Source organism: Micropterus dolomieu, linkage group LG16 (assembly GCF_021292245.1).
Source record: "Micropterus dolomieu isolate WLL.071019.BEF.003 ecotype Adirondacks linkage group LG16, ASM2129224v1, whole genome shotgun sequence".
Lineage (NCBI taxonomy): Eukaryota > Metazoa > Chordata > Actinopteri > Centrarchiformes > Centrarchidae > Micropterus > Micropterus dolomieu.
Window position 1 is genome coordinate 17,598,855 of NC_060165.1, and position 26,754 is coordinate 17,625,608.

The 26,754-nt window shown below is 40.1% G+C and overlaps 1 protein-coding gene across 3 annotated transcripts in view; it reads right to left on the bottom strand.

The window, feature by feature from the left end:
- si:dkey-97m3.1 (fatty acyl-CoA reductase 1) overlaps nucleotides 1–24,167 on the bottom strand; it is a 59,234-nt gene extending 35,067 nt beyond the window's left edge. The window contains exon 1 of one of the 3 annotated variants that reach the window (XM_046072290.1): nucleotides 23,915–24,167. In XM_046072290.1, coding sequence (XP_045928246.1) covers nucleotides 23,915–23,923 — 9 coding nt within the window. In that variant the 5' untranslated portion in view covers nucleotides 23,924–24,167. The remainder of the gene's footprint in view (nucleotides 1–23,914) is intronic. The other 2 variants (XM_046072287.1, XM_046072289.1) reach the window with 2 other exon arrangements.
- Nucleotides 24,168–26,754: the final 2,587 nt, after the last annotated feature.

The window sequence follows — 26,754 nt, forward strand, 5'->3', positions numbered from 1 at the left end:
GATGACCTTTGCATTTGTATCTTCTACTCATTTCCTATTATTTTTACTGTCTGTGATAAAAGGTATGAAGATGCCCAAACACTTCCCCAAAAACAAAAAGATGATGTCTTCAAACTCCTTGTTTAGTCCTACCAACACTTCTAGACCTAAAAATATATTTTACTATCATAGAAGATCAAGATATTGTTCAGGTCAGAGCTCTAGTTGGAATACATCATTTCATTCCATTATAAATTTCCCTGAGCTCAAAGTAGCCTAATGATTGCTGAACACCAGCAAATCCGAAACGGTCAACCAATTGTTTCAAATTATTATTTTATTGTACCATACGGATACATTTTGCTTCAAGTTAAAATTAGTCAAGTAATTCAGTTGACAGAAAATTTTATCCCAACATCTGATATTATAACAATCGTTTCAGTAATTTACCAAGCAACATTTTCACTGGTTCCAGCTTCTTTAATGTGAATATTTGCTGGTTTCTCTAATGTTTATGATAGTAAACCAGTTCTCTTTGGGTTTTGGACTGTTGGTCAGACAAAACCAGCAATGTAAAGACAGAAAATTAGGAAATTATGAGTCCAATATGATGACACTTTGTGGACCAGAAAAAGATTTTAGTTCCAGCCTAAATTGTAATAAAAATCTTAATTAATTAGTTTGAAGACTTTCGTCTAATGCAATGCATTATTGTGAAACTGTTTATTGCGTTAAACATTAATTTGTATGAAAACAGAAAAACACACAATATTTGAAATAACCTTATGGTCCGGCCTTGCAAAGAAAAAGTTAATGAAACGTTACAATATTCCAGTGGACTATCTTCCATCTGCTCCCAAAGTTACACCAAGAACACTTTAACCTTTTTTTGGAGACATTGCATGACATCACCAGCAATCACTGTGACAGCTTATGGTTTTCTTTGTGTAATCTCTCTCTCTCATTCCACAAGATCTGAGTGTGAGTGTGTTTCTCAGAATGCAGCTGGTTAAGCTGACTATGGCCCCATCCACACTACTGCGTTTTCGAATTAAAACGGAGACCTTTTGCTATGTTTGCACCTCCCGTCCAGACTACAACAGCGAGAACAAAGACATAAAACGGAGAAGTTTAAAAATGCTGGCGACTCCGTTATGTGTTTCAAAACTCCGGAGGGCGTTTTAGTGAAGACGGGCCAAAAATTGAGGACTTGACGCAGCCGCGCACGCTCGGCTCTCTGATTGGGTCTTAGAAGTCATGCAAAGCAGAAACAGGATGCAACTGACCTGGTTTGATTTTTATTAAAATATTATGTACCGTGCAAATAACAATTATTTGCCTACACTTGTACTGTGCATGTCACCGTATTTACTTTGCAAGACTCCCAGTCCGTTTTCGGCCGCCACACTCCTGTGTTACATTCAGTAACAGTCCTGGCTCCTTATTGGTGCATGCAAAAAAAAAACAAATAAAAAAAACACTACGTCTGATCTTCGCCAAATCTTCTCTAACCAGGAAGAGACCATCGGCTTCATGTTTACACCGGCGGGTGCATGCCCAGTGTACCTGAACGGCCAATAGATGTGCGTTTTCAGTCGTTATAATGTAGATGGAGATCAACTCCAAAACGCTGGTGTGGACAGAGATCGTATTCGTTTTAATTCGCCGTTTGTAAACTAAAACGGAGTAGTGTGGATGGGGCCTCAGGGTGATCTTTACATGATGATAAGATTAACATGGTGACAGATCCACAAGCAACATTAGCCGGCAGCCCAGCTGGTTAGCCACAACATTTGCACAACAATCTCAACCCACAGAAATGCAGTAAAAATGAAGAATGACTCAAACAATGGCTTCAACACCTGCTTCAGCCTGTTAAGCCACACATTTACCCAAGGTAAAGTGACCCAGACTTGCCCTCAGTGCCATTCGTTCAATGATATGACGTGTTTCTGGATGTCAAGCTTCCCTTATCCTATGGCAACTTAATTGGATCAATTGCTGCCCTAATAGTGGTGGTGTAATGGACTATGTCTGCTTATTTGGGCCAACTCAATGCAATAAATCAGGAGCTGCGTTAGCTTCTTTAGCAGTGGCAGGCGGCCAGATCCTACAGGGTCCTGATGGAGGCTGATGTGGCTTCTACCATTCAGAGGGCTCAGCTACTAGTCATTAGCTTAGCTTATCAACAGGAGTCCTGAAAGATACTCGTCTTTAACGTGGTTATCTAACCACGTTAAAGACAGAACTTTACTTCAGACAAAAAGGCAAGAACTTTCCCCATCTAATCTGCTGGCCAACATTTACAATCTGAGACTTATTCCCTTTAGACAATAACTGACAGAAAGCACAGCTGAAGTCACATGACAGCTCAGATTGCTGTGACTGATCAAAGCATTGTGTTGGATGTGTGGGCTAAACGCAGACAACCACGCTCCCAATGTTGCTGTTCATTTGTGTGTAACCTTGACAACGACATGCCAATACATCACAGGCCTCTTAAAGTCTGTCTCTTCCCGTTTCTGGTTGGCATCATTCCCTTTTCTTAACCAGTCACAGGAGCAGGGTAGCAGTCGTGGTATATTGAGTCTCGTCTAACATTTGACAACCAGCCAGTAAAAATTATAAAAAAGTGCTGATGGGATGTCTACTTGCGAAAATTCTGTACTTGGCTAAATGTTGTGCTACGTTGCCAAGACTGATGCTCAATCAGTACTTTCAGTGACTCAGTGAAGCTGATTTGTAAACAATGAGATTTTTTTTTTTTACCCCCCTCTGCTTCTTTCATCCTCTCTCCTGGGCTGCAGATTCCCGGCATGTCTGCACCAAAGACAGAAGACGGAAACCAAATCCTCCTGAGCCAAATGTGGCCCAGATAACAAAACAATCTTCGTATTTACTTGCTTTCCTTCCATTCTGCCGTCTGTGCATGCATTATTGAATTACACAACACACAGAAAAATGTGTCTGTTTGATTATTCTTCCACTGGTTTGCAGTGGAAAAGAGGCATCACAGAAACTAAGGCCTGGGTTTCAGGCAAGAAGCCAAGCTGAAAGCAAAGCCCACTGAGCTTTACATTTACTATAATTCTGACAGATTATTGTAATCCTTTTTTCCTGGATCTACAATTTACAGTAATATCTGCAACTTTACAACTTTGTACGCATAGAAACCAACATAAAATAGGGTCAGTCAAAGTCATCTGCTGAGGCAACTGACATTCCAGCTCTGTGCTTCACAGATTCCCTGTGGACACAAGGACAAGGGGGGGTGAAAGTCACTACGGATTAACGCCTGACAATGGAAATGTTCCTGCAGCTGGAAAAGTGTTGGAATGGACGCGCAGCCCAGATTGATGACACTCCACACCCACCCACCACCACATTCTTCTAAGGTTAGACAACCCCACCTCCTGCCTCTCCCCATGCCTTTCAGTTTGGCTGATTGTGTCCAGCCACCTTCTGCCACAAGTCAACATGGAAACAGGAGCTGGTTACGTCAAGAAGTTCAGTTTCTGTCTCTTCATGCAGACACCCCAATGTGTTCACTAGGGAAAAAATAAATATTGCACGATTTTACATCAGGCCGTCTGGGATTAAATTAAACTTTCTGATTAGGGAAATTCCTTCTTTGATTGAACTCGTCACAATTTACTGAGACACATCCTGTGGCGATCTTAACCCCGTCCTTGCTACCCTTTGTATTAAATTGTCTCAGGAAGACATCAGGATAGAGCAGGAGACATTCAGGAGAGGAGAGTAAACATTCAGGGAGACAGACACACTGCACAGTATCGTGACATAAAATCACTCCCAACAGTTCCACCTCCTGAGGGTGTCAGAATCTTTTATTTCTGTTTATTCATTCTGTAAATTTCTTAAGCAACAAACTTTAATTTACTTCAACACAAAAAAAAAACAACAACATGTGGGCTTATGTCCTTGTCAGTCATACCCAGAGCAAAGGACAAGCAGGATAAACCTCTGAAGATGTCGGTCAGCATTAACCTTGTCACTGACAACTAAGACAGCGTACTTTTCAGTTTTCATGACTTGAAAGTAAAAGTACTTGGCAGCAAGGACGAACAGTAAAACCTTAAGAGACCAGCTTCTCAGGTTATGATGCGATCTTGACAAAGTACAGCATTGTATCCAAAGTCACTCAGGGTCATTTAAAAAAATAAAGTCTTTAAGAATAAGCTGTATTCTAAGCTGCAGATATTTACTGCAGGTAACGTTGCTGCACTCCAGCCTTTTTTCATATTTCCTTTTTTCTGACTGAGGGCTTTTCTGTGTTTTACCTCAAAGCTTCTCGCCCCGGGAGGTCCACGCTGTTTGTCGGAGGCAGGCTGTTTTAAGCCGCAGCTCTGCAGTCCTTTTGCTACCTCTGCTTTCCTCACACAACCCCTCTATTAGTAGGTCAGCTGAGTGCTGCTGGAGACAGACAAAAATCCAGTTCTACAGCTGCATACTGGCTAAGACCATTAGAAAAAGGGACAAAAGCCAATAGGCGGGGAGTGAGTGAGTGTGGGAAAAATATAAAGAGCAAGATGCATCCTATAATAAAAGGCAGCATTAGTCAACTTGAATACCAGTGCCAAACATCACAAAGAAAACGTCAGTCCCTTTCACTAGCCAACACAGTGCAAACATTGTAAAAACAACAACAACTACTACTCAAAAGCAGAGTAAATCTACCACCACTGTGGGGCAACATGGAGACCTCTGAAAAGACAAGGGCCAACTAGTAAACTTAAGCCAGGATCTCATCCAGGACCCAAGACTGCTAGAATGGAAACCATCATTAACACAGTGTCTATACACTGTTAATGGAGCAGCACATTAGCCGAGCAGCAACAGCAGCTTCAGTAGTGGAAAAAGGTACCGTTTCAATTGTAAAGGGTACCCAGCCCTACAAATGATGCGTTCAGGCACCCCTGCTTTGGCAACACTCCGAGCCAGCATGTCCTGCATCTACAGGTACAGACATAACCTACCCACATCTCAAGCAGAGGAAGTGATTCACTGAGTTTCTCTTTACCCAGAAGGAGAGGGTGGGGATGGGAGGGTAATGACTGGATCACGATATTAGATTAATAAAATGCATCAGCTTGTCAAACCCTGCACCACTTAATTACTGTTGCTATGCCTGTCAGGCTTTTTGTTTTGGAATGAAGCATATATAGTTTACAATGATAAGTGGCACATTTACATCAAAATTGTTTGGCACAATGGCTTTTACTTCAGATGGTTGTAGACAAAAACAAATTTTAATTCAGTTTGTCACATTTTGCCAGTTGTAGAGCAAGTGGTTTCTTAAGTTAACGTTAGCTCTATGAGTTGGTTAAAAAAAAAAGGAGAAAAAAGGCGTCTCCGGTGGAATTCAAGGTTTCCGGCTGACTTGCTTTAAAACAAGAATGTGGTAGAAGGCATGAATCTGTACTTGATGGCAACATACATGACATATTAGCATCTTCACTAGTTGACGTAAAAATTATGGAAATAAAGCAGTGTTCTCATATAGCAGTGTAGAGCTACTTAGCATTATAGTAGTAATGAAAAATGTAAAATCAGACTAGGAAGAGGACTAATTAGTTTGTTGAACGCAGCTATCTCAGGCAACATTGACTGGAAGTTGGAGTGTAAACATGCCTAAAAAATTCCACCCCCCAAAAAAAGGGAGCAGAACAAAGCTGCTAACATTAGCCTAAACTCTGTTAGCATCCACCTCCACACAGTGGCTGTGCCAGTTGTGAACCGTTTTATGGAACGTAACCTGTATACTCAAACTATTGTAGTTAGTGGTGTGCTCATTGGCCTTCAGAGTAATCCTCAGTTACTTCTGTAGGTGGTAGGCTGGACAGCCTGACATGCTAGTCATTGGAGCTCACATTTTTGTTTTTGAAAAGGAAAAGCAACCCCACCCTCCAAAATCCAAAGCCTGACAAGCCTGCCATGGCTTCTAAGCTTTACAATCAATTTAGTGAAATTCTTAAGTCTTTCGCTTTAATAAAGATGAGTTACATACTAAACTGTGATGATGCATCACTATATAAACATCTCCCCCTCAGTTGAGGTTGTGACATTGCTTGTTAAACAAAGCTACATAATTGTACAGTACTTTTAAAGGGCCCTTGTCAAAGATGGCATTACCGCAAAAAAACAGGCTAATCTAATCAGAACTGTATCAGCTGTTGGCTTCAAGGATTTAAGCAATGTCTCTTTAATAATTTTTTTTTTTTTTTTTTTAAATCTATTCATGAAGGCCATTGCCCAGTATCAGATATCTGACCACAGGAGATTCAGAGTTTGTCTGAGCTTATGTTTACTCATACACTTGCATCAGTGCATTGTCTACAAAATGTGTGATGGTAGAGTGATTCTGTAATTACACCAGCCATCTCTGAGTGACAGAGCCTCTGGGTGCTGTGGTGTCAGTTTACACCTGGCTCTGAACCAGACTGGCAATCGTACTCCCAGTGCTGTGGCCGGGGTAAGAGGTCACAAACCTGCACTGTGGTCATCATGGTATGAATCCCATGCACCTCTTTCAAGTAACAAATCCACAGCTTATTGGCAGTAATTAGGGATCAAGAAAAAGCCTGTGTTCTGTGTGTGATTTCAACTTTTACCTACAGCCATACTATGAGATTCTTCGCTTTGGGAAACACTGTCCTACCATCTTTTCAAAAACAACATTTGCTGGAATGCTGTCAAGTATTCATCATTAAATAACAAAAAACAGCGAGGCTCTGTACTATAACACGGCAACTGTGGCATGAGTGTGAGGAAAAATGCAAAACCAAACTTATTTTAAAATAAAGTGTTAATTTGGGCCTTCAACTATTTTAACAAAAACAAAACATGGAACAAACTGCATTTACTCAGATGAACCAAGGCAACTATAGCTGAAATAAGTCGTACAGCAACAGAAAATTTACGATTATTTCGATTAATCCTTCAAAGTAAAATCTCCTTGGATGTTGGGGATGATGAGGGTTTTCTAACATTTGAGAGAGACAATAAATATTTATTACACGGGGGAAAGAAATTGGTAGATCAACCAACAATGAAAACTATCTTTGCAGCAGTCAACATATGATCTTCAACAGCTTTTTTCTACAAACACTTCACAACATCAGACGTCACATACAATGAAATACTAATTGGACGTAGTTGAAGTTAAACCAGAAGACGCGGTAGCATGAAGAATATACTCAATAGAGGGGAACTTATGGATACACAAACTCTGTAAAGTGCGTACACAAAAAAGGTCTCAAATGTTAAGTAGGGCTCGGCGATATGGCCCAAAATGTTATCACGATAAAAATAAAGTATACCGATCGATATCGTTAATCACCATGATAAATGTCAAATCACTATCCAAAAAAAAAAAAAAATCACATTTTTAAAGAATTTATTTGTAAGTTATGGTGGAAAATAAGTATTTGGTCAATAACAAAAGTTCAACTCAATACTTTGTAACATAACCTTTGTTGGCAATGACAGAGGTCAAACGTTTCCTGTAAGTCTTCACCAGGTTTGCACACACTGTAGCTGGTATTTTGGCATTTTGGTATTTTTCTTCTTCCTCCAAACACGACAAGTTGAGTTTTTACCAAAGAGTTCTATTTTGGTTTCATCTGACCACATGATATTCTCCCAATCCTCTTCTGGATCATCCATATGCTCTCTGGCAAACTCAGGCCTAGACATGTACTGGCTTAAGCAGGGAGACACGCCTGGCACTGCAGGATTTGAGTCCCTCTCGGCGTAGTGTGTTACTGATGGTAGCCTTTGTTACTTTGGTCCCAGCTCTCTGCAGGTCATTAATTAGGTCCCTCCGTGTAGTTCTGGGATTTTTGCTCACTGTTCATGATCATTTTGACCCCACGGGATGAGATCTCGCGTGGAGCCCCAGATCGAGGGAGATTGTCAATGGACTTGTATCTCTTCCATTTTCTTACAATTGCTCCCACAGTTGATTAATTCACACTAACCTGCTTGCCTATTGTAGATTCACTCTTCCCAGCCTGGTACAGGTCTACAATTTTCTTCCTGGTGTCCTTCGACAGCTCTTTGGTCTTGGCCATGGTTGAGTTTGGAGTCTGACTGTTTGAGGCTGTGGACAGATGTCTCTTATACAGATAACAAGTTCAAACAGGTGCCATTAATACAGGTAACGAGTAGGAGAACTTGCACAATCAGTGGCTGACTAAATACCTTTTGGCCCCACTGTAAGTAAATCTTTTTTCAGTCATTTTCCACCTCAATATAATAAACTTTAATAGAAATCGTTATCGTTTTATTGTCCAGCCTGACAAAAGTCCCGCTCTTTATGCACATTTGTCACAAATCCTCAAAGTCCAGGATAGGTCAGGGTATAGCATACAGTAGTATTTGTTAAAAAATAATCCTGCAATGCTTGTCTTGCAACAACACGACTGTTGGTGGTGGCGCAAAAGGATGATTCAGCTCTCAAGTGTGTGTCGCAAAGTAAACGCCCAATAGTTTACTCAATAGTGAGAAGTGAATTGAGATTGTTAAAGGCAAGGATGTGTTTTGGATTTGTTTCATTTCCCCCCCACAATGCACTTCAAGGTGAGAGTTTTCAATTCTTTACTAATGACACTATACCCACAGCCACAGAGAGCCTAGTGGTCTTTTATGATCCACTTTGAGGCAGCCATTAACACAGCGACTGACAAAAGGCCCTCGCTTTCAGCAGCCTGGCAAGCTCACATGTAGAGACATGCAGTGATGATGGGAGCAGGCCTTAATTGGTGAGGCACTTTCAACCCCTTATCACAGAAACAGAAAAAGACTGGGTCACAGGCCACAGCTGCCCTGTCACTTATCCTGCAGGCTCATTTTCCTAACGTGGAAAGAGGCATGGATCAGCATATCATCGAGGCTCTGCAGGCAAATCCTCAAAGCTGTCTTCACTACTCCATATGACATGTTCACTCTGGGTGTAGGGCTGGGTAATAATTCAATATTCAAAAACTAACAAAGCCCAAAAGGTAAAGTAGAGCTGGATGATTTAGTCTTAAAATGTGTATCAAGACAGATTTCCAGATTTGCCTTGAAAAATATACATGTAGCAATCATTTTTTGGTAAAGATTTATTTGATGAGTTTGTAATTTTCCTTTAATTAGTACCACATTACACATCTAGGAAGTTATTCAGAAATGGAAAAAAACAAAACGTGTAACTTTGATATACACACACAAACACACACAATACTACATGTATTTCCATTCTCACGTGTACTTATTTATATTTGTCCTGTTACCAAATATAGATACTGTGCTGTTCGCCGACTGCATGACTAACTCCATTAAATGTCATTGGTTATTGTAGCTATTGTCAGCTTACAGACATTAAAAACAGCAAGAGTTGAATTATTTCACCTTGAGTGTAGTAGAGGAATACAGTTAATTGTGTTAATTATATATTTTAAATCAGGTGTTCATGTTTCCAGAGTCCAAATCATATTGAGTCTAATTAGATTAGGGTAGGTTTCGGTTGTATTGCAGCTGGGGTGTCAATATGTCATACCTCTGTGGATCAGATTGCAGTTACCAGGTCTGATCATGTGATCACAAGTGTGTAAGATAGAAATGTGAATTTTTAATGCATTCTTTATGCAGGGTTTCTAAAGTATTCAAATTAAATACAAGACATTAAGACCTTTATTACACCATTAATGAATCAATTAATGTGACCTTGACCCAGATAAGTTTCCAGCGAAATTATGAACTAAAAATGAATGAATTACATGTAATTGCTAAAACTGACAGTTGCCCATTAGGAGACAATAATGAGCTTCTTAGCTACTTTAGCTTATAGTGGCAACAGTGTTTGCCACAGGTCTGATATTGACCGACACACAAAAGGATTTAACAGCTTCCTGCAGCACAATCCACTGTTGAAACAACCTGCTTTCAGTTTGTATAATGTCTTCCGACAGCTTGCAACCATTTATAAATTTTCATCTTTAATATTTTCTAAGGCATTTAATTCAATTATTTTTAAGATCTCTCTAGACCTGCAGATACCCAATTGTGCATGGTTCTGTTTTGGATCAGGTCCAATTTTAGACCCGTGAAGAAGTCTTATTTTACATGCATTTTATATAGATTTCCATGTCATGATAGAGTACTGTTATTATCGTGACACCAAACAGCCATATCACCCATTATAAGGGTAAATCCTTGCTCAATAAGGACTCTTTTCTCTTAATCCATCAGTTGCATGAGTGTAAAACTGAAGCCTCAGTGGCGTGATATAGCTATACACCAACTTGTACTTCATGATTTATCCATGGTTTTGAACAACAACCGGCTCGCTTGCAACGAAACCAATATCTGTGACCAAGTAATTTAATCAGGTATCCGGTGCAAAGATAGATTACAGAGAAGAAACGACACTAGGAGTAATGCACTACTTTACACATATACTCTATAAATTCACCTTGTACTGCTGCCAACCAGGTTTATAATTAATGACAGGGGATGTCTGGCATCAGTTGGTAAACTGTTTGAGTATCTCATCCATCCAACAAGCCAGCAGATTAGAACAAATGTAGAAACAACACTGATGGTTTTGAACAGGGGCATGAACATCAAAAGATTATTTCCGATTTACACTTATAGTGGACAGATTAAGATACAATAATGCAACAGGATTTCAACACTATAATCTTTTTATCATTGGTGAATGTGACACAAGGAAACACCCTGCCTACATCTCACTCACACACACACAGGTCATATTATGCTTCTTGGCTTTTTCCCTACTCCTTTATTGAGTTATATACACCTTTTTTTGTGCATGTAATGGGTTTGCTGGGTGAAAAAGCCCAAAGGGAGTTCCCATCTCCCACAGAAAACACTGCTCTCTCTCTCTCTGCTCTCTCGTTTGTAGTCCAGTCCTTTCTTCCGCTTTGCTGTGACGTCACAGCAAAATGCAATGCTCGCCTAGCGACTAGTCTGATACTCATGGACATGAAGTTGTTACTGTGATGTAGAGACAGAGCTCAGTTAAAACATTATGAACAAAACATACATTTGTTACAGATTAATAACTCACCACTCTGAAACTCTTGCTCCAGTCCATGTTGCTAAGCTGGTAACAGGAACATATACAGCTGAACTGAAGCCTGTTTACCGGCTTCTCACGACCCGCCCTTCTCTGCTTCTGATTGGCTAGTAGTCCTTAACTAAGAACTGTGCATGTGCAATTCTCAACAAAGATCTTGTATAGGTGCGATGCATCCCTCCATAGCTAAAACGAAACTTTCAACACACAGGGTGAAAAGAGGAGCTGGAGCAATTTGCAGTATGACAAAAAAATATGGTGTTTTTTTTTAAAATGAAACCATGTAAACCTGTTCTGGTAAACGCCTAATTAAGATTTTGAACCTGAAAATGAGCATAATGACCTCTAAAACATGCAAACATAGCGTGTTTGCCAATTTCTGTGCAGGGAAGACAAATATATGAGCCACAAGGAGCGGGTTGATGTTGATGCGGGAGCATGTGTATTTCAGGGAAAAAAGGATGCAAACAGCTTTGGCTGTCTGCTGGGTACAAGGCTAGGCAGAGAGATTAAAAGAAAGGCTGCTCTCTTCCTAGGATTGGAGTGAGGATGTGGTCTCGGAGGGGCCACTTAGAGCTCTACCTTCCTGCCAGAGTAACTGATGTGCTCCAAAACTGAGGTGAAATGGGGACTTTGCTGCGGTTCATCTTTTTATTGCTTTATTTTGTTCTTCATTTGAACATATGATTACTTTGGAATTTGCAATAATGGGCCGACTACAAGGCTTTATTGTACAGACAAGTCATTAATAATGCCGCGACTAATGATTAATTAAAATTTTTTGTTCCATGTTTTGTTTGAGATTCAGTTCACAATATAAAAAAAAAAATAATAATAAAAAACCAGAGGAAACCAGCAAATTCTCACATTTGAGAAGCTGAAACCAGCAAGTAATTAGTATTTTTCCTGATGACTTATAACCGCATTAATACATTTTTTTAATGACAACAGATCAAATGACTGTGTGCAACATTAAATAGCTCATAGTGGCCCAATCACCCAACTCTGCAGTTCACCTCATTGTACAAAACATTTAAGCGTCTTTCAGCTCACTGTTTCGGTTTTACAGCCTGCAACTTTAATGTTCTGATTTGGTCCCACCCCTCTCAACTTGTTTCATGATGAAGACTACCTGACGAACGGCAGAAAGCAGACACAGTTAGCAACTAGCTGTTGAACGTAGGGACGTATTTAGCAACTAAAGATCCTCATGTCTTTGACAAACATTTTGGGAAAATGGAAGCTCATACAATCAATTACTTGCTAAAAGGGCACAGGTTATGAAAAAAAAAACTGAAAATCTGTTATGAGGATGACACACAGATTTACATAACCATTTCACCAGGGGACTATGATCCTGCAGGCACTGAGTAACTGTATTGAACAAAACTGGAGCCAGAATTTTCTTCAATTAAACAAACAAATTAAACAAATAAAACTGAAGTCATTGTTTTTGGTACAAAGGAATAAAGATTAAAAGTCAGTGCTCAGCTTCAATTTGCAATGTTAAAAACCACAAACCAAGCTACAAATATTGGTGTAGTCATGGACTACATACTACTTGTGTCTCAGCAGGACCTGGAAAAACTTGCATTTATCTTCAGTCTACTTGAAGACTGTAACGGTGTTTGTCCGTTACGACTGTAACAGTGTACAACCCACGACTTCTTTTTACCACTGCAGGGCTCGACTCGTGTCCGCTGCTGTGTAAACTTTTCATAAATGGCCGTCAGCAGAAGAGCACGTCATGTTTGAGTCTGTTAGTATGTTTTGTTTTAAAAGTAAATTGTTTTGTTAACCTTTTTATTTTTTATAATTTTAACTGCGATTACATTTTTGTTTAGTTTATTTATTATTTCCCAGGATGTATTTAAAAAACAAACAAACAAAAAAAAAACACACGATTAGAACACTTTTGGAAGGCGGGACAGTAAAAATTGTCTTCGGGCCAGTAAGTTTCAAACCCACTGGCCTGGTGGGGCTGTTGATTAATAGACTAACTGTCCTGTTTTTTATTTTCTATTCAACTCCAACTTTATTAAATTTCCCTGTAATTCTTTTATGTGAAGCATTTTGAGTTGCCTTGTTGTTGAAATGTGCTATACAAATAAACTTGACTTGCCTATTAAATACCAGATAAAACATTTACAGCCTCTGATCCACCTGTATTCTTACTCAAACTGCCTCATGGTTCATTTCAAAAGCAGATCTGGAAGTTGCTGCCTTTACCTCCTCTTTAGCAAGACAAAAGCCTGATGCTTTGTGTTGCCTGTGTGAAGGATGCAATCACAAAAAGTTCCTGTTCGGCTAATCAGCAGGCAGGTATGAGGAAATACCCTGTTAGATATTTATGCTCAGGTCTCAGGGAAAGAAAAGACTGCAAAGTATAAAAAGGAAGTTATGCATATAGGCTTGACTTGGCTGTTGGCCATACTGTCCTGGCTGGGCGTTCATCCAAAAAGTCACAGACAGCAAGTTTGGGCCAGCCTGCCAAAGACATCCCTGATGGGGTCTGAGACAAATGTCACTCCAAATTATCCCTGGAGGCTTATCCCTTTCACTTTTACAAAAGACGAAACATTCAGTTGACTTAGGACCATAGACTCTATATAAAAAGATTAGGACATACAGTGGGAGAATCTTTTATATCAATTTTAAGCAAAAATTCCAAACCAGAGAGTTTGGCATGTGCATAATCATACACGAAAGTAAACTAATTTTTTTTTAGCATGTTTGGACAAAATAAGCCATTTGATGAAAAATCTAGGGCTTTACAATCTTTATAACAATACAAGACCTTCCATCATTAGACCCACGATATGCAGAAAGAAAAGATAACCCAAAAAACCCACATCATCCTGTACATATAAAATTATAGTTACTGCAAAGAAGGACAGAAGGTTCTGTCAGAAGTAGGTACAAGTGTTACACAACCGCAGCTAATAAATACCAGCTGTGCCAGCTAATTGCTCATCTGCATCAATTAGGCTGATAATGTCACAGGCAAAGTGTTTGTAATATTAACATCAATTCATAAAACACCTGATGTCATGTAAACAAGAGTTATGTACAGTATGAAACTACAAACCTACGGATTCTGGAGGACTGCCAGAGGCAGTGCTTAAAGCTAGGGTAGGCAATTTATTTCAGAAGCATGATTTGTTGAAATTTTCTTAACATCCCGACAACAAAAAAAAAAAAAAAAAAATTATCAAATGCGCGACATAAAAATGGAAAAAAAATCTGAATGAAATGATTCACCTCTGGGTGAAGTCAATACTCCCAAAAGGAGTTGTCTGGGGGGACAAAAAGTCTATCACCACGTTCTGTGGCCCAGACAAATACACCGAGGCTGGAAAATGACGGGAAAGGCCAATCACGATCACGTTCGATCTGGTGCCCCTTGACGATTAACGTGGTACATGGACCATACAAAAAGATGCAACAAAAAGCCATCTGTTTTAATTTAAGAAATCCCACTTGACTGCACCTTCTTTTAACTTAAACATCTTTTTTTCCTCCCTAACTCACACCCCATAAATTAGAATCACTTACCATTTGTATATCCAACCCCATTATCCAGTTTCAACAGAAAATTCATCACATTAAAAGGGAGTAAAGATTTTTCATGGATCTTTTAATATCCAAACGTTTTTTCCAGCACTATGCCTCATAATTTCATCAGGTTATCAATTCAATAGGTGAAGCCTACATGGTAGGGATACAACTTCTACCATGAATTGTTTGATTTATTGTGTTTGCAGAATGCATTAATAACCCCCTCCCACACACACAGTGGCATAATGTCCAACCTACTTTTCTACCACATGCCACAGAGTGTAGCATTTATGCAATTATGATTACTTTCTTCTCTTCTGGTGACTGTGGAAGGGTTATCTGATCATGGCCCTGCTGTTCTTTCTTGGGTGGCCAATTACTCAACAGGTGACTCACTCCTCTTACACAGTAACTCATGTATACAAGTTTGTTTGGACTTGCGTCAACACAAATTACAGCCCTAAACCCTCAGCCTGGATTTACCGGCATACTGAGTTGCATAAATTCCTGGAAATGTATAATCGTGGAAGCCCTGCACTACATGCAGCATAATGTTTCTGAAGAAGCCGACTTCCTCGACAAGAGATTCATGTAACAGAGACAGTGATGTCGCAACAACTGTCAGATCATTACAGTGTGAAAACATTCACTTACCATTGCAAGACTATTCACACCCTTCACCAAAGCTATCAGCACACAAGGTCAAACAAGTTAGTGCATAAAAGATAATACTAGAGAAATACAGCCTAATCTAGCATCAGTACAGGAGAGCCAATATTGACTGTTTTGGTCTGGCAGTTAGTGTCAATAGGAGCTGCTGACGTTTAAGTGTGTATCAGTGGTCTTGTGCTCAGAAAGCCTACTCTCTTTGGTGGTCATTGGCTCCATGAATCAACACCGAGTGACTCACTGCCAGAAAGCACCTCTAAATCCTCTCCATTACCCTCCAGTGACATGCTGTTAAGAGAGCACCCACGTCCCATGTGGGGTTCAATGTCATCCAACCGGCTGCGATATCCCCCCCCTCTGGTTATTAACAGCCAAGAGGATCACGGGAACCACAGATGAAGAGGGTGTTGCAAGGAGACCGATGCTAATTTACAACATCTGCTTGAGCCTCCACAAGGAAAAAAAACCCCTACCAGTGACTTTGAACATTGTAGCCCACTTTTCTACCATCACAGGCAGCCATTGGCTTCAAGGAATTGCACCATTTAAGTACAATATCAGTTTTGACATAATTAGCTAATGATGTCGATCTGCCTTGTTTATTGTGCCCTTGTTGTGCATACCCACATAATTTTAGAGTACTGGTTGGTCTCTGGGCTTATAATGAAGCTACAAGGTGACACAAGCTGCAAGCTCCCAAATGTTAAATGTTGTCTAAACACAAACAGCTGTATAAATCTGGACATATTCAATATAATCTGATCTATTAAAAGCACCTGACAATTATTTACAGTAATTTTCATATTGGTTAATTGTAGATTCCGAAATTACTTTTGAGAAAACTATCAAAATGTCAGAAAATAGCAAATTATGACCATTAGTCATTTTTTAATTAATTGATCATTTGTGTTCATTTTAAATAAATCCTTTTTTGGCTAATTAAAACATAGTTTGAAGTTGGAACATTTCTAAATTTAGAGCAGAAATTATCGGCCGAAGACAAGTGTAACGTGTGCATGATGATTTGTAATTAAGGCAAGGCAAGTTTATTTGCATAGCACATTTCAACAACAAGGTAATTCAAAGTGCTTTACATAAAACAACAATGAAACAAAGTTTAAAAGTCAAATAGAAAATAAAAACGGGCAGGGTTTATTTTACTCATTTGATTCCCCATTTCCCACTCTAACCCTTAGATACAGTTGTCACTGTAAATCCAGATTGTCTACGCTACAAACTCTGGTAAAAGTGGTTTACAGCGGGCCCTGTCAACAAGTTAACAGCAAACAAAACAGGGACTCTAATCCTTGCAATTCTACTCGGCTCTGTTAACTGAGGATCAGCCGTGTGAGATGGTAGAATCAAAAGAGCACTCTAGGCTTTTTAAATAGTGTTAATATCTAAAAACAAAGAAAAAGAAAACAGGACAGTAAAAGTTATCAATCTACTAGTTAAAGGCAGTGGTAAAAAGAAAAGTCTTCAGTCTTAATTTTCAGTTTCAGCAGACCTGCAGTTATCTGGGAGTTTGTTCCAGATATATAGAGCATAATAACTGAATGCTGCTTCTCCTCGAAAACTTTTACTTTCTGTGGGACCGCAGACATCTTTTTAAGGCAGATGGACTTCGCCTTAACAAGTCAGGAGTAACACAAGAAGAAGACATAACACAACATACCAGAAACCTTGAAGGAGAGCCACCTCAGTCCCCGCCGGAAGAGAGCTCTGATCACAGGAGACATCTGAGCCAAGAGGAAGAGCCTCCACCTCCCTCACTGAAAACCAACAGTGAGGATTCACCATCTTTACCCCCCCAATCCCCATCTAGGTCACCCTTATCTCCAGACACCCTCTCCCCCCTCTCCACCCTGTTGGACTTCACTGATCACATGGAAGACATGGTTAGAGCTGGGAACCAAATTTACTCCCCGCACCTTCCCTTGCTCCACTCCCATTCTCTCTACCCTAAACCCCCCTCACCGTCCACCTCCACCACTGGTTGTAAGTCCTCCAGTTTTGAGACATGTGTCACAAATACAGCGCACAACCCGCCTTCCCGCTCCGCAATGGCGAAAAAGCCCAGTAAGCTCTGTCTGATATGTGCTGGGTCCAGGTTACAAGGGAAATAGCACTCATGACTCTTCCCAGGACAAGCCGGGGCCCAGTGTGCTGGTAGTCTTCTCCATAGGTAACAGAAAAAGCATGGTGAATGTGTTAACAGGAAGCACTCACTATATCCTGCAAATTTAGTATTAATTCCTCGTCAGCCGCAGCCTGTCGAAAAAAGTGTGCCAGATGATGTTTTTAAATGTTGTTAAAACGTTAGGTCTTTGGCAGGAAAAACATGAAATTAAGGTTGTGAGTGATTATAAAATCAATGATTAAAAATGTTTTTAACTGAAACTTGGTTGGACCAAGATAACAGTGCAGCTGTCCTTATCGAGTCTTCACCTCCCAACATCAGTTTTATGAGTGAAGCTAGAGTGCATAAGAGAGGAGGTGGAGTTGCCATTTTGCTTAATGACTCCCTCCAATGCAAAAAGATGTCTTATGGGAATTTTGCTTCTTTTGAATATGTGGCTCTTCAGCTGAATTCCTCTTCGAGCCATTTTTATAAATATCTACAGGCCCCCTAAATACTGTGCAAACTCTTTTGATGACTTTGGTGAACTGCTGTCTAATCTATATTGACTTTGACTGTCTGGTTATTGTTGGTGATTTTAACATCCATGTTGACAACCCCCAGGACAGAGGGACTAAAGAACTGTGTTGTGTTCTTGATAATTATGGACTGACCCAGCATGTGACAGAGCCCACCCACAATAAGGACACACAATAACGATTGGATGTGCCAGAATTTTCTTCAATTAAACAAGGATAAAACGGAAGTTACTGTTTTTGGAGCCAGGGAGGAACAATTGAAAGTCAGTGTTCGACTTCAATCTGTAATGTTAAGAACCACAAATCAAGCCAGAAATCTTGGTGTAGTCATGGACTCAGACCTGAATTTGAGGAGCCACATTAAGACAATTACAAAGTCAGCCTACTATCACCTGAAGAACATATCAAGGATTAAAAGGACCAATCCAATCGTTGACCTGTTCAATAGAGTTACTCAGCGCTTGTATGGGATCATAGTCCACTGGTGAAATGGTTATGTAAATCTGTGTGTCATCTGCATAATTATGGTAACATATTTTGTCCTTTTTCATAATCTGAGCCAGTGGAAGCATGTTAAACAAAGGAGGCCCCAGAATGGAGCCTTGAGGAACTCCACATGTCATTTGTTAGCTCAGATGTGTGATTACCTATAGACAAAGTAATCCCTGTCCTTTAAGTAGGATTCAAGCCAGTTTAGTACTGTGTCAGAAAGTCCAACCCAGTTTTCAAGTCTGTCTAGTAATATGTTGTGGTCGACCGTGTCGAATGCAGCACTGAGATCCAATAATACTAAGACTGAAATTCTGCCACTGTCAGTGTTTAAGTGGTCATTGAAGACCTTAACAAGAGCCATCTCAGTGCTGTGTTGTGGTCGAAATCCTGACTGGAAGACATCAAAATAGTTATTTAGTGCCAAGAAAGCACTAAGCTGTTGAAAAACAGCTTATTCAATGGTTTTACTTAAAAAATGGGAGATTTGATATGGGCCTATAATTGCTCATTAGTGACCTGTCTAGATTGCTCTTTTTTAAGAGTGGCTTAATGACTGCAGTTTGTAGTAGATCTGAGCCCATGCATTTAAAAACATTTTTGAAAAAAAAAACACCTGTTGGCAGAATATCAAGGCAGCATGAGGAGGATTTCAGATGTTGTATTATGTCCTCCAGGTTTTTATGGTTAATAGAATCAAATTGTCTCATGCTAAATTAATTGTTTTTAAGTGGACACAAGGACAAGACATATCCTGTTACTGACATGGAGGCTCTGATTGCTTGTCTGATTGTTTGAATTTTGTCTGTGAAGGAGGCAAATTCATTGCAGGCCCTGGTGGATAGAAGGTCAGAGGCAACAGACACAGGAGGGTTGGTTAGCCTATCGACAGTAGCAAACAGGGCACGTGCATTATTAGTGTTTTTGGTGATGATGTCAGACAAGAAGGACCGCCTTGCATTTCTCTGTTCTAAATTATAAATGCAAAGTCTCTCTTTAGATGTCATAATGAACCTGGAGATTTGTTTTCCACCACCTGCATTCAGCTTTTCGACACTCTCTTTTGAGTTCTAACCAGCGTGGCATTTCTCCATGGAGATCTTTTACCAGAGACCACCTTCACCTTGGCTGGTGCAATGGCATCAATAACATTTGTAATTTTAGAATTGAAATTATCTACAAACTCATTGACTGAGATTTGTGAAAGGGCGGGTGTCGAGGAGAAAGACTCAATGAATTTTTCACCAGTGTTTTCAGTGATATGCTGTTTTGTGATTACCTGCGTTTGTACATTTTTGTGCACGCAGATAGCACCCTCAAAGAAAACATAGGAATGATCAGTGAGAGCAACATCAGTCACCACAACCTTGGAAATGTTCAGACCCTTCAAGTCCAAAATGTGCCCCTTATTGTGTGTGGGCTCCGTCACATGTTGAGTCAGTCCATAATTATCAAGAACACAACACAGTTCTTTAGTCCCTCTGTCCTGGGGGTTGTCAACATGGATGTTAAAATCACCAAGAATAACCACACAGTCAAAGTCAATACAGATTATAGACAGCTAAAAACATGCAAACAAACACACGTCTGATTTGGAAAGCAAAGAGGATGCCCTCCTTAAAGGACAATCCTTAATGTGATCTACACACTCCCTCCCCTCTTGAGGCCCTGGCCCCTTTTTCCTGCTCATTTATCCTCACCATCCACAGCCTTTGCATCCATATCTGGATCCTCCCAAGAAAAAAATAAAAAATAAATAGTAAACCACAGGTGCAGGGACACCACTCCATTACCTCACAGCCTGGTTCTGAGAAAAAGCCACAGCCAACAGCTACACAGTGTGCACATTTTGTTATTAAACACCTGCATTTTTGGTTTAATTCTACGAGGCTAATAAAGATGTTCCCATCATCCTCTGCTGTACTTTTGTATTTAGTGCCAATGTGAAAATGTTAGCATGCTAAAGTAAGATTCTGCTAAACACCAGCATTTAATTTTGTTTTTGTAAGTATGTTAACATGATCATGTTAGCATTTAGCTTAAAGCACCGCTGTGCCGCCAATACTGTTCTGACTGTGTTTTGATGAAAATGTTGATCCATAACCTTAAATGTCTGAGACTTTTAAGCTGATGACGTTTCCACTTTGTGGACCTTTGAGGACACAGTCAAATGAAATGCCATCAACTGGGTGCTTCCTTCGTTTGATGCTGACAGTAAGCAACCCTCTGAGTGATTTATGGTCATACATCTAAAAGAACTGCCCTGAGGGGGTGAACTGATCCAAGGGTGTTACTTCTTAAAATGTAAAAACTGAGACGCAAGCATGATCTGTTGCATGTTACATCATAGTCTAACATTATCTAGTGATAAAATCTAAGGCCAACATTTGTGGAAGTTGCTCAATATTGTTCTCTCACCCCCTCACACACACACACACACACATTGACTAACAGCAACAATATTAAGAAATGTACACCTTTGCAGTGGCTGTGAAGAGCAAGCACACTGCAATGCCCTCACCCATGACCACATCACAACCTCCTCAAACTGCCTGAAACTGTGGCGACAGAGGAAACCGCTCCCACGCTGCTCTCCCATCATGCCTCTGCACTCACTTACTGTACCATATTACTACTCTTTCCAATCCTCCTCTGTGTATCTACTTAACATTTCAAGATTTACAGAGACCTGGAACAGGAGGGAAAAATGGATGGATGTGAAAGAGAGAAAATGATTATGAAAGAGAGCTAAGAGATTTGCAGCAACAGTTGTGGCGAAAGGCAAGAGAGCACAGGATGAGAGGCTGCACACTTGTAAACAAGGCAGGTTATGAACCCAGATGACAAAAGAGGGACTTTCTAATTCCCTTTTCTTTGTTATGAAATCCAACAATGTTAGCTTTTGACTAAAAACTGCCATTTTAGAAGCCATGAAGGGGAGCGAGGTTGAGAATAAAATGTTTTGTGGCAGCATCTGATCATACTTATTGCAGCTATAAATATATAAATGAGCACACATTCAGAAACGTGCGTGCACACTTACCTACCACTTTATCTGAGAACAAAATATAGGTCATCCTGTGACAATAATTAGAGCTCTATTTGTGATCCTCATTTAGAAGCCGGCTCAAGACACTTCTATCGTTTTGCCTCTTATAGCACACAGGGTGAAATTGGTGATCATAAATCGAAACACCCTTTGAAGGGGATATCTGCTCGCAGTTTGCACCATATGGGTTATGTATACACACACGTCATATTTTCGATGATGCATACGATTAATTGACCAACTGATTAGTAACTCAACAGAACTATTTTGATTATCGAATCCTCTAGTCATTTTTCATGCAAAAATTACAAACAATTATCAGTTCCTGCTTCTCAAATGTCAGGATTTCCTGCTTTTACATCATCATAAACTGAATACAGTCAGTTTGGCCTGTTGGAAATTATAACAAGCATTTATCACTGTTTTCTGCTATCTGACAGACAAAAGATTTAAATTAATAAAATAAAGGAAGATAAATCAAAAAGGAAAATATCTTCTAGTTGCAGCCTTTACTTTAAAGTCCAGAAAAACTAATGAAGGCAACTTTTTAACTGTCTGTTTGACAGCTTGTTTGCAGTGATTCCTGGAGCTAGTAAAATGCAGCATAACGGAGACACAGGAAGCACCTAACATAAATGAAGCCTATCAAGTTATGACCTTACAGTGCTGCTTAATTTAATTCTTCCTGATTAAATACTTTCCCCTCAGAATTAGCTATTCTCTAAAGCTATCAAATCTAAATTTGAGGGGCACATACTCCTTCAAGTTCATCTATAGACGTGCCCTTGCATTGTTAGCAACAGCAGTTGATCATGATAATACACAAAGAATGAACAGGGAAGCATGTAGCAGGCTGTAGAGCAGGATAGTCCAGTGGTTTGTGAAACCCTGCCTTTCACGGGAGTTCACTTTTCCCCAATTTAAATATAGAACTGTGATACATTCGTAGACAGATACTGGATTGACTGTTCTCACGCAAGGCAGCACTCCCTGTAATGTATGTACATATATGTAAAAAGTGTCTAAAGTAAAAAAGAAAATTCATATGCAACACCTGACATTTGTAAATTGGGGTCTGTGGTCTTATGTGCAGCCATGTGGGAGGCCAAAGCTGGCGAGCCGAGCTCTGATCTGAACTCAAGCTGCGGTCCAGTTGCACATTCATGATCAGGAGAGTCAGCTGGGCTTTTCTGTCATCGCAGTCTGACCGCTGAGTGAGAAGGTGATTCAAGCGGTTCGCCTCCACATGGCCAACCACACACAGATACAGGAAAACCGACAAGGCGGCCAGTTCTGACTTCCGTTTTGTAATAAGCTCATGTTTCTATACAGGCGCTGTTATTTCACTGCGAAGATTTAAAAAAAAAAAAAAAAAAAAAAAAAAGCCAGTGCAACGAAATGTACATTTTAATAAATCCATGCCAACAGTGTCAAGACAGAAGTGTTGTTAAAATGTTTTTTCCGGTAAAACCTTTCAAAATAAAAAAAGTGAATTAAGAAAGCGCAACCAACTTATTTTTATTATTGATTAACCTGACAATTGTGTTATCAGCTTGGTCTACAAAACGTCAGGGAATATTTAAAAATGTCCATTATCACTTTCCAGAGGCCATGGTGACAAACATTTGATGGTAACAGTAGCCTATTTAAAACATCTCATGTCCCTGAAAACTACTCAAATGCTACAGAACCACCATTGCTTTCAAAGCACTTCACAATTAATCAGTTTACCGGGGTCGATTAGGCTCCAGGTCATATTTAAATGGTCTACTTGAAAGATGAGTCATGTGTGATTAAACTGTATGCAGAAATCCTTAATAAAATGTGCACCATGTTGGTTTTATAGCTTTTTTAAAAAATGTAGTTATTCTCAAACGTACTGGTCGTTGGAAAATTCAACACCCATTAATTCATTACAAAAAACATGGCTTCCAAAATACTCTACAGTTACACTCACTGACTTGTAAATCTATTTTATTATTAGAGGTTATAGTTGCTTATGGTTTTCTTTTCACGGCACGTGTCCCTACTTCCGTTCTCGCTGGCGCTAATGGCTGCAAACTTGCCGCAGCAGCTCCACGCCGTTTGCGGCTCGAGTTGTCCGCCGCCCTGCTGTCGGAGGCGGCTACAACTTCGTGCCCTCCCCTTAACCAACTGCCACGCTTAGGTTGAAATAAACAAAAGATAGAAAAAGCCAAAACACTATGAATTTTAAATAATATCTCAGACATGTTTATGCCGGCGTGTTGATGACGCTCACACGCGCTGCTCCGACCACACAGCCGGTAACACCAATGAAAGATTCACGGGCAGCGGCGCGTGCCACCACGGCTTCCCAAAATCCAGATTCAAATCCTGATACACAACCCACCCGCCGTTTTATAATAAAGAAAATAAACGCTTCCTACCGTTGACATCGGTTGATGCGGGCGGCTCCTTCTTCTTGCGGGTTTCAAAGAGGCTGTGCGGTGCTGCAGCTGCGGACGCTCTGCCTCCTCCCACTACCACCGGCCGCCCTGGGCTCTGGCTGCTGGGATACTTCCACCGTCAAAAAGAAGCCCACTTGAGCCCCGCCGATGTTTGTCTGTGTGCAAACTGCTGCAGCTAGACTGACTGCTACACAAGTACGAGCTACATGGTGGGCAGGGCGCGTGACCCCGCCCGTGGGCCCTCCCCTAGCCCCGCCGGTACACGCAGTCGTCGAGCGTCACGCCAAATCTCATTCAAAAATCTGTGAAGTTATCGTGGCTTGCTTGAGATGCGTAGACTCGTTATTGGCTGAAAAGTGTAAAGTCACCGAATTATCAGAATATAAATTCGACATATACGGCATACGAAAAACACAAATAAACGCATTATTTCTCATAAATGTAAAGTTTGGATGGTTTGCATATCAAAATAGTCTATAGGCTACTGTGTATTTACTGTCAAGAATTAGGCTTATCATGCAAAGACTTGAAGATTCAGGACATTGAAATGATGACAGGTGAATAAAATTAGGAATAAATTCAAACCCAAATCTTAAAGCTAGGGTAGGCAACTTAGAGGACATTACCAAGAGACAGCTATAGAAAATATTTAACGATAAAAACTCCACACCCCCCTCCAAAGCCACTCCCCCAAGAGTAGGTTACCTTGACAGAGAATTTCGATATAAGAAAATGATTGCAGCCTGTGAATAATCTCACTCATACTGTGACCAGAAATACAGCCATTTATTTCTAGAAGAGCATAAATCTGGCCATTAACAAAAAATACAATAAGATAAGATCAATTTAATTTGATCCTTCCAAACCCGTTCTCTCAGTTATGTGATAAGCCTTGTCTCTAAATTACTTGGAATAGCACAACTTATCTCTTATCATAAAATGATCCATTGATCGCTCCTAAACTTAACCCATTGCTCATTATGCAGCTAAAACGTCAGAAGAGGCCCCTTTCTATTGACACCCACATAAAACCATGCAAGGGAGACCATTTGCTTCCCTGGTTGCACAAATGCTGATGCATAATTAAAGTTATCAAGTACCAGGCATCAGATACCACCATAACAGTTACTGCATCCAGCCTGGAGAACACTTAAAATCTCCAGTCGGTGCCTTTATTCCACATCTTACAGTTTTGATTATGACTGACTGCCTTCAGCTTCATTGCACAGACTTTGCCAAACAATAAAATTGACAACATCTCTGTACAGCACATGGTAGAACAGGTTTAGCAGATGGTTTTGGATAAGATACAACCCTTGGCCTTGTCTGCAGGTAATTCTCATTGTGCTACAAATCATTTACTGTCCCTTGTAACCAATTTAGCCAATTGCAGAAATGTTTTCATGGTTGAAAATCTGTATATGTTGTCCAACTGAACCGAGAAGGCTGTTATGTATTTAAAAAGATTCCTGAGCATGACACTGTGCAGGCTCAGGACTTACCAGAGCCTGTTGCTCCCAAATGAGTTGATTGTTGTTCTCTGTCAGAAAATCTGTCTGACTAATGACGAGGGAACGGATCATCACTGGACATGCTGTTAAAGATTTATTTTTGTGCAATACAGAGAAGTCTTCTTGAAGGATGAAGCCATTGTGCTTTGTGCTATCTCTGCACTGCAGTTATTCTGCTGGCAATATGTTTAGTGGTGATGAGATGCTACAGGATGAAGCAATTCAGTGAGGGAGAACACCAGAGACGTCAGCGGAGGAGGTGAAACAATCCATCAAAGACTGCTGTGAAAATCTGACTCATGCATCCTGACAATTACATTAGTGTGTGTGTTTGGGAGATACATTGGGACAGTGTGTGATCCAGGGATGTGAGCCATTCTGGTAAACAGTCATTTGTGCATTTAGATGAACAGTTTCAGTACCATCAGACTGCACAGCAATGCATCTGCAGAATATTACTAATGGTATGAGCGCAACAAAGTTATTGCATTTGATTCAGTGTCTTCAGCATGTCTTTAGTATCCTTGATGTCTCTTCAGAAAGAGCAGAGCAGTCTGTTGCAGCCTGTACTGAAGCTTGTTGTTCTCCCATTGGAGACATGGGCACCGCTCTGGATTGATTCACCCCTATGGAGAATACAGGCACCAGCCAACAGCTTCCAGCTGGCAGCAGGCGGCCCCGGCCAGCGCTCCCTCTGTAGGGGAGCTCGTTGTCCCGCTCCTGCAGCGCTTCATCTCTCACCCCATGTTCCTTTTGTGTCTCTTTCCTATTTCTTTGATGCACAGACCCCTTATTAATGCTAGATATGTGATCAAATAAAAGACGTTTGACATTTTGTTCACAAAACGACATGAAGCAAAACAGAAGCAGAGTCACATTTAGGATTTAGGATTAAATCAAGTCTAAGTATCTTCCAAATTAAATTAATCATGACACTAATTGCAATCTGTATTTCACGTTTTTTGTGTGTAACAGGATGTACATCTCATGTATGTGTGAAAACCACAATACAACCTGGAGGAACACACGAGAATCTTTAAATTTCCAAACTCTGCTGAATAGGTTGAAGATCTTGTAAATGTTATAATTGAATGCATATGCATTAAAATATGATGTCATTTTCTGTAATTTATGAATTCATATCATCACGATGGGTGATAAAATCCCAACATTTTTCAGAGGAAATGTCTGACTAATAACTTTATGTAAGTAACAATTATGAAACCAAGCAGCATAAAAATTTACCTGGTCTACACTGACCTCTAGTGGACACATTGAGAACGAGCACATAAGGCATAAAACCTTTTG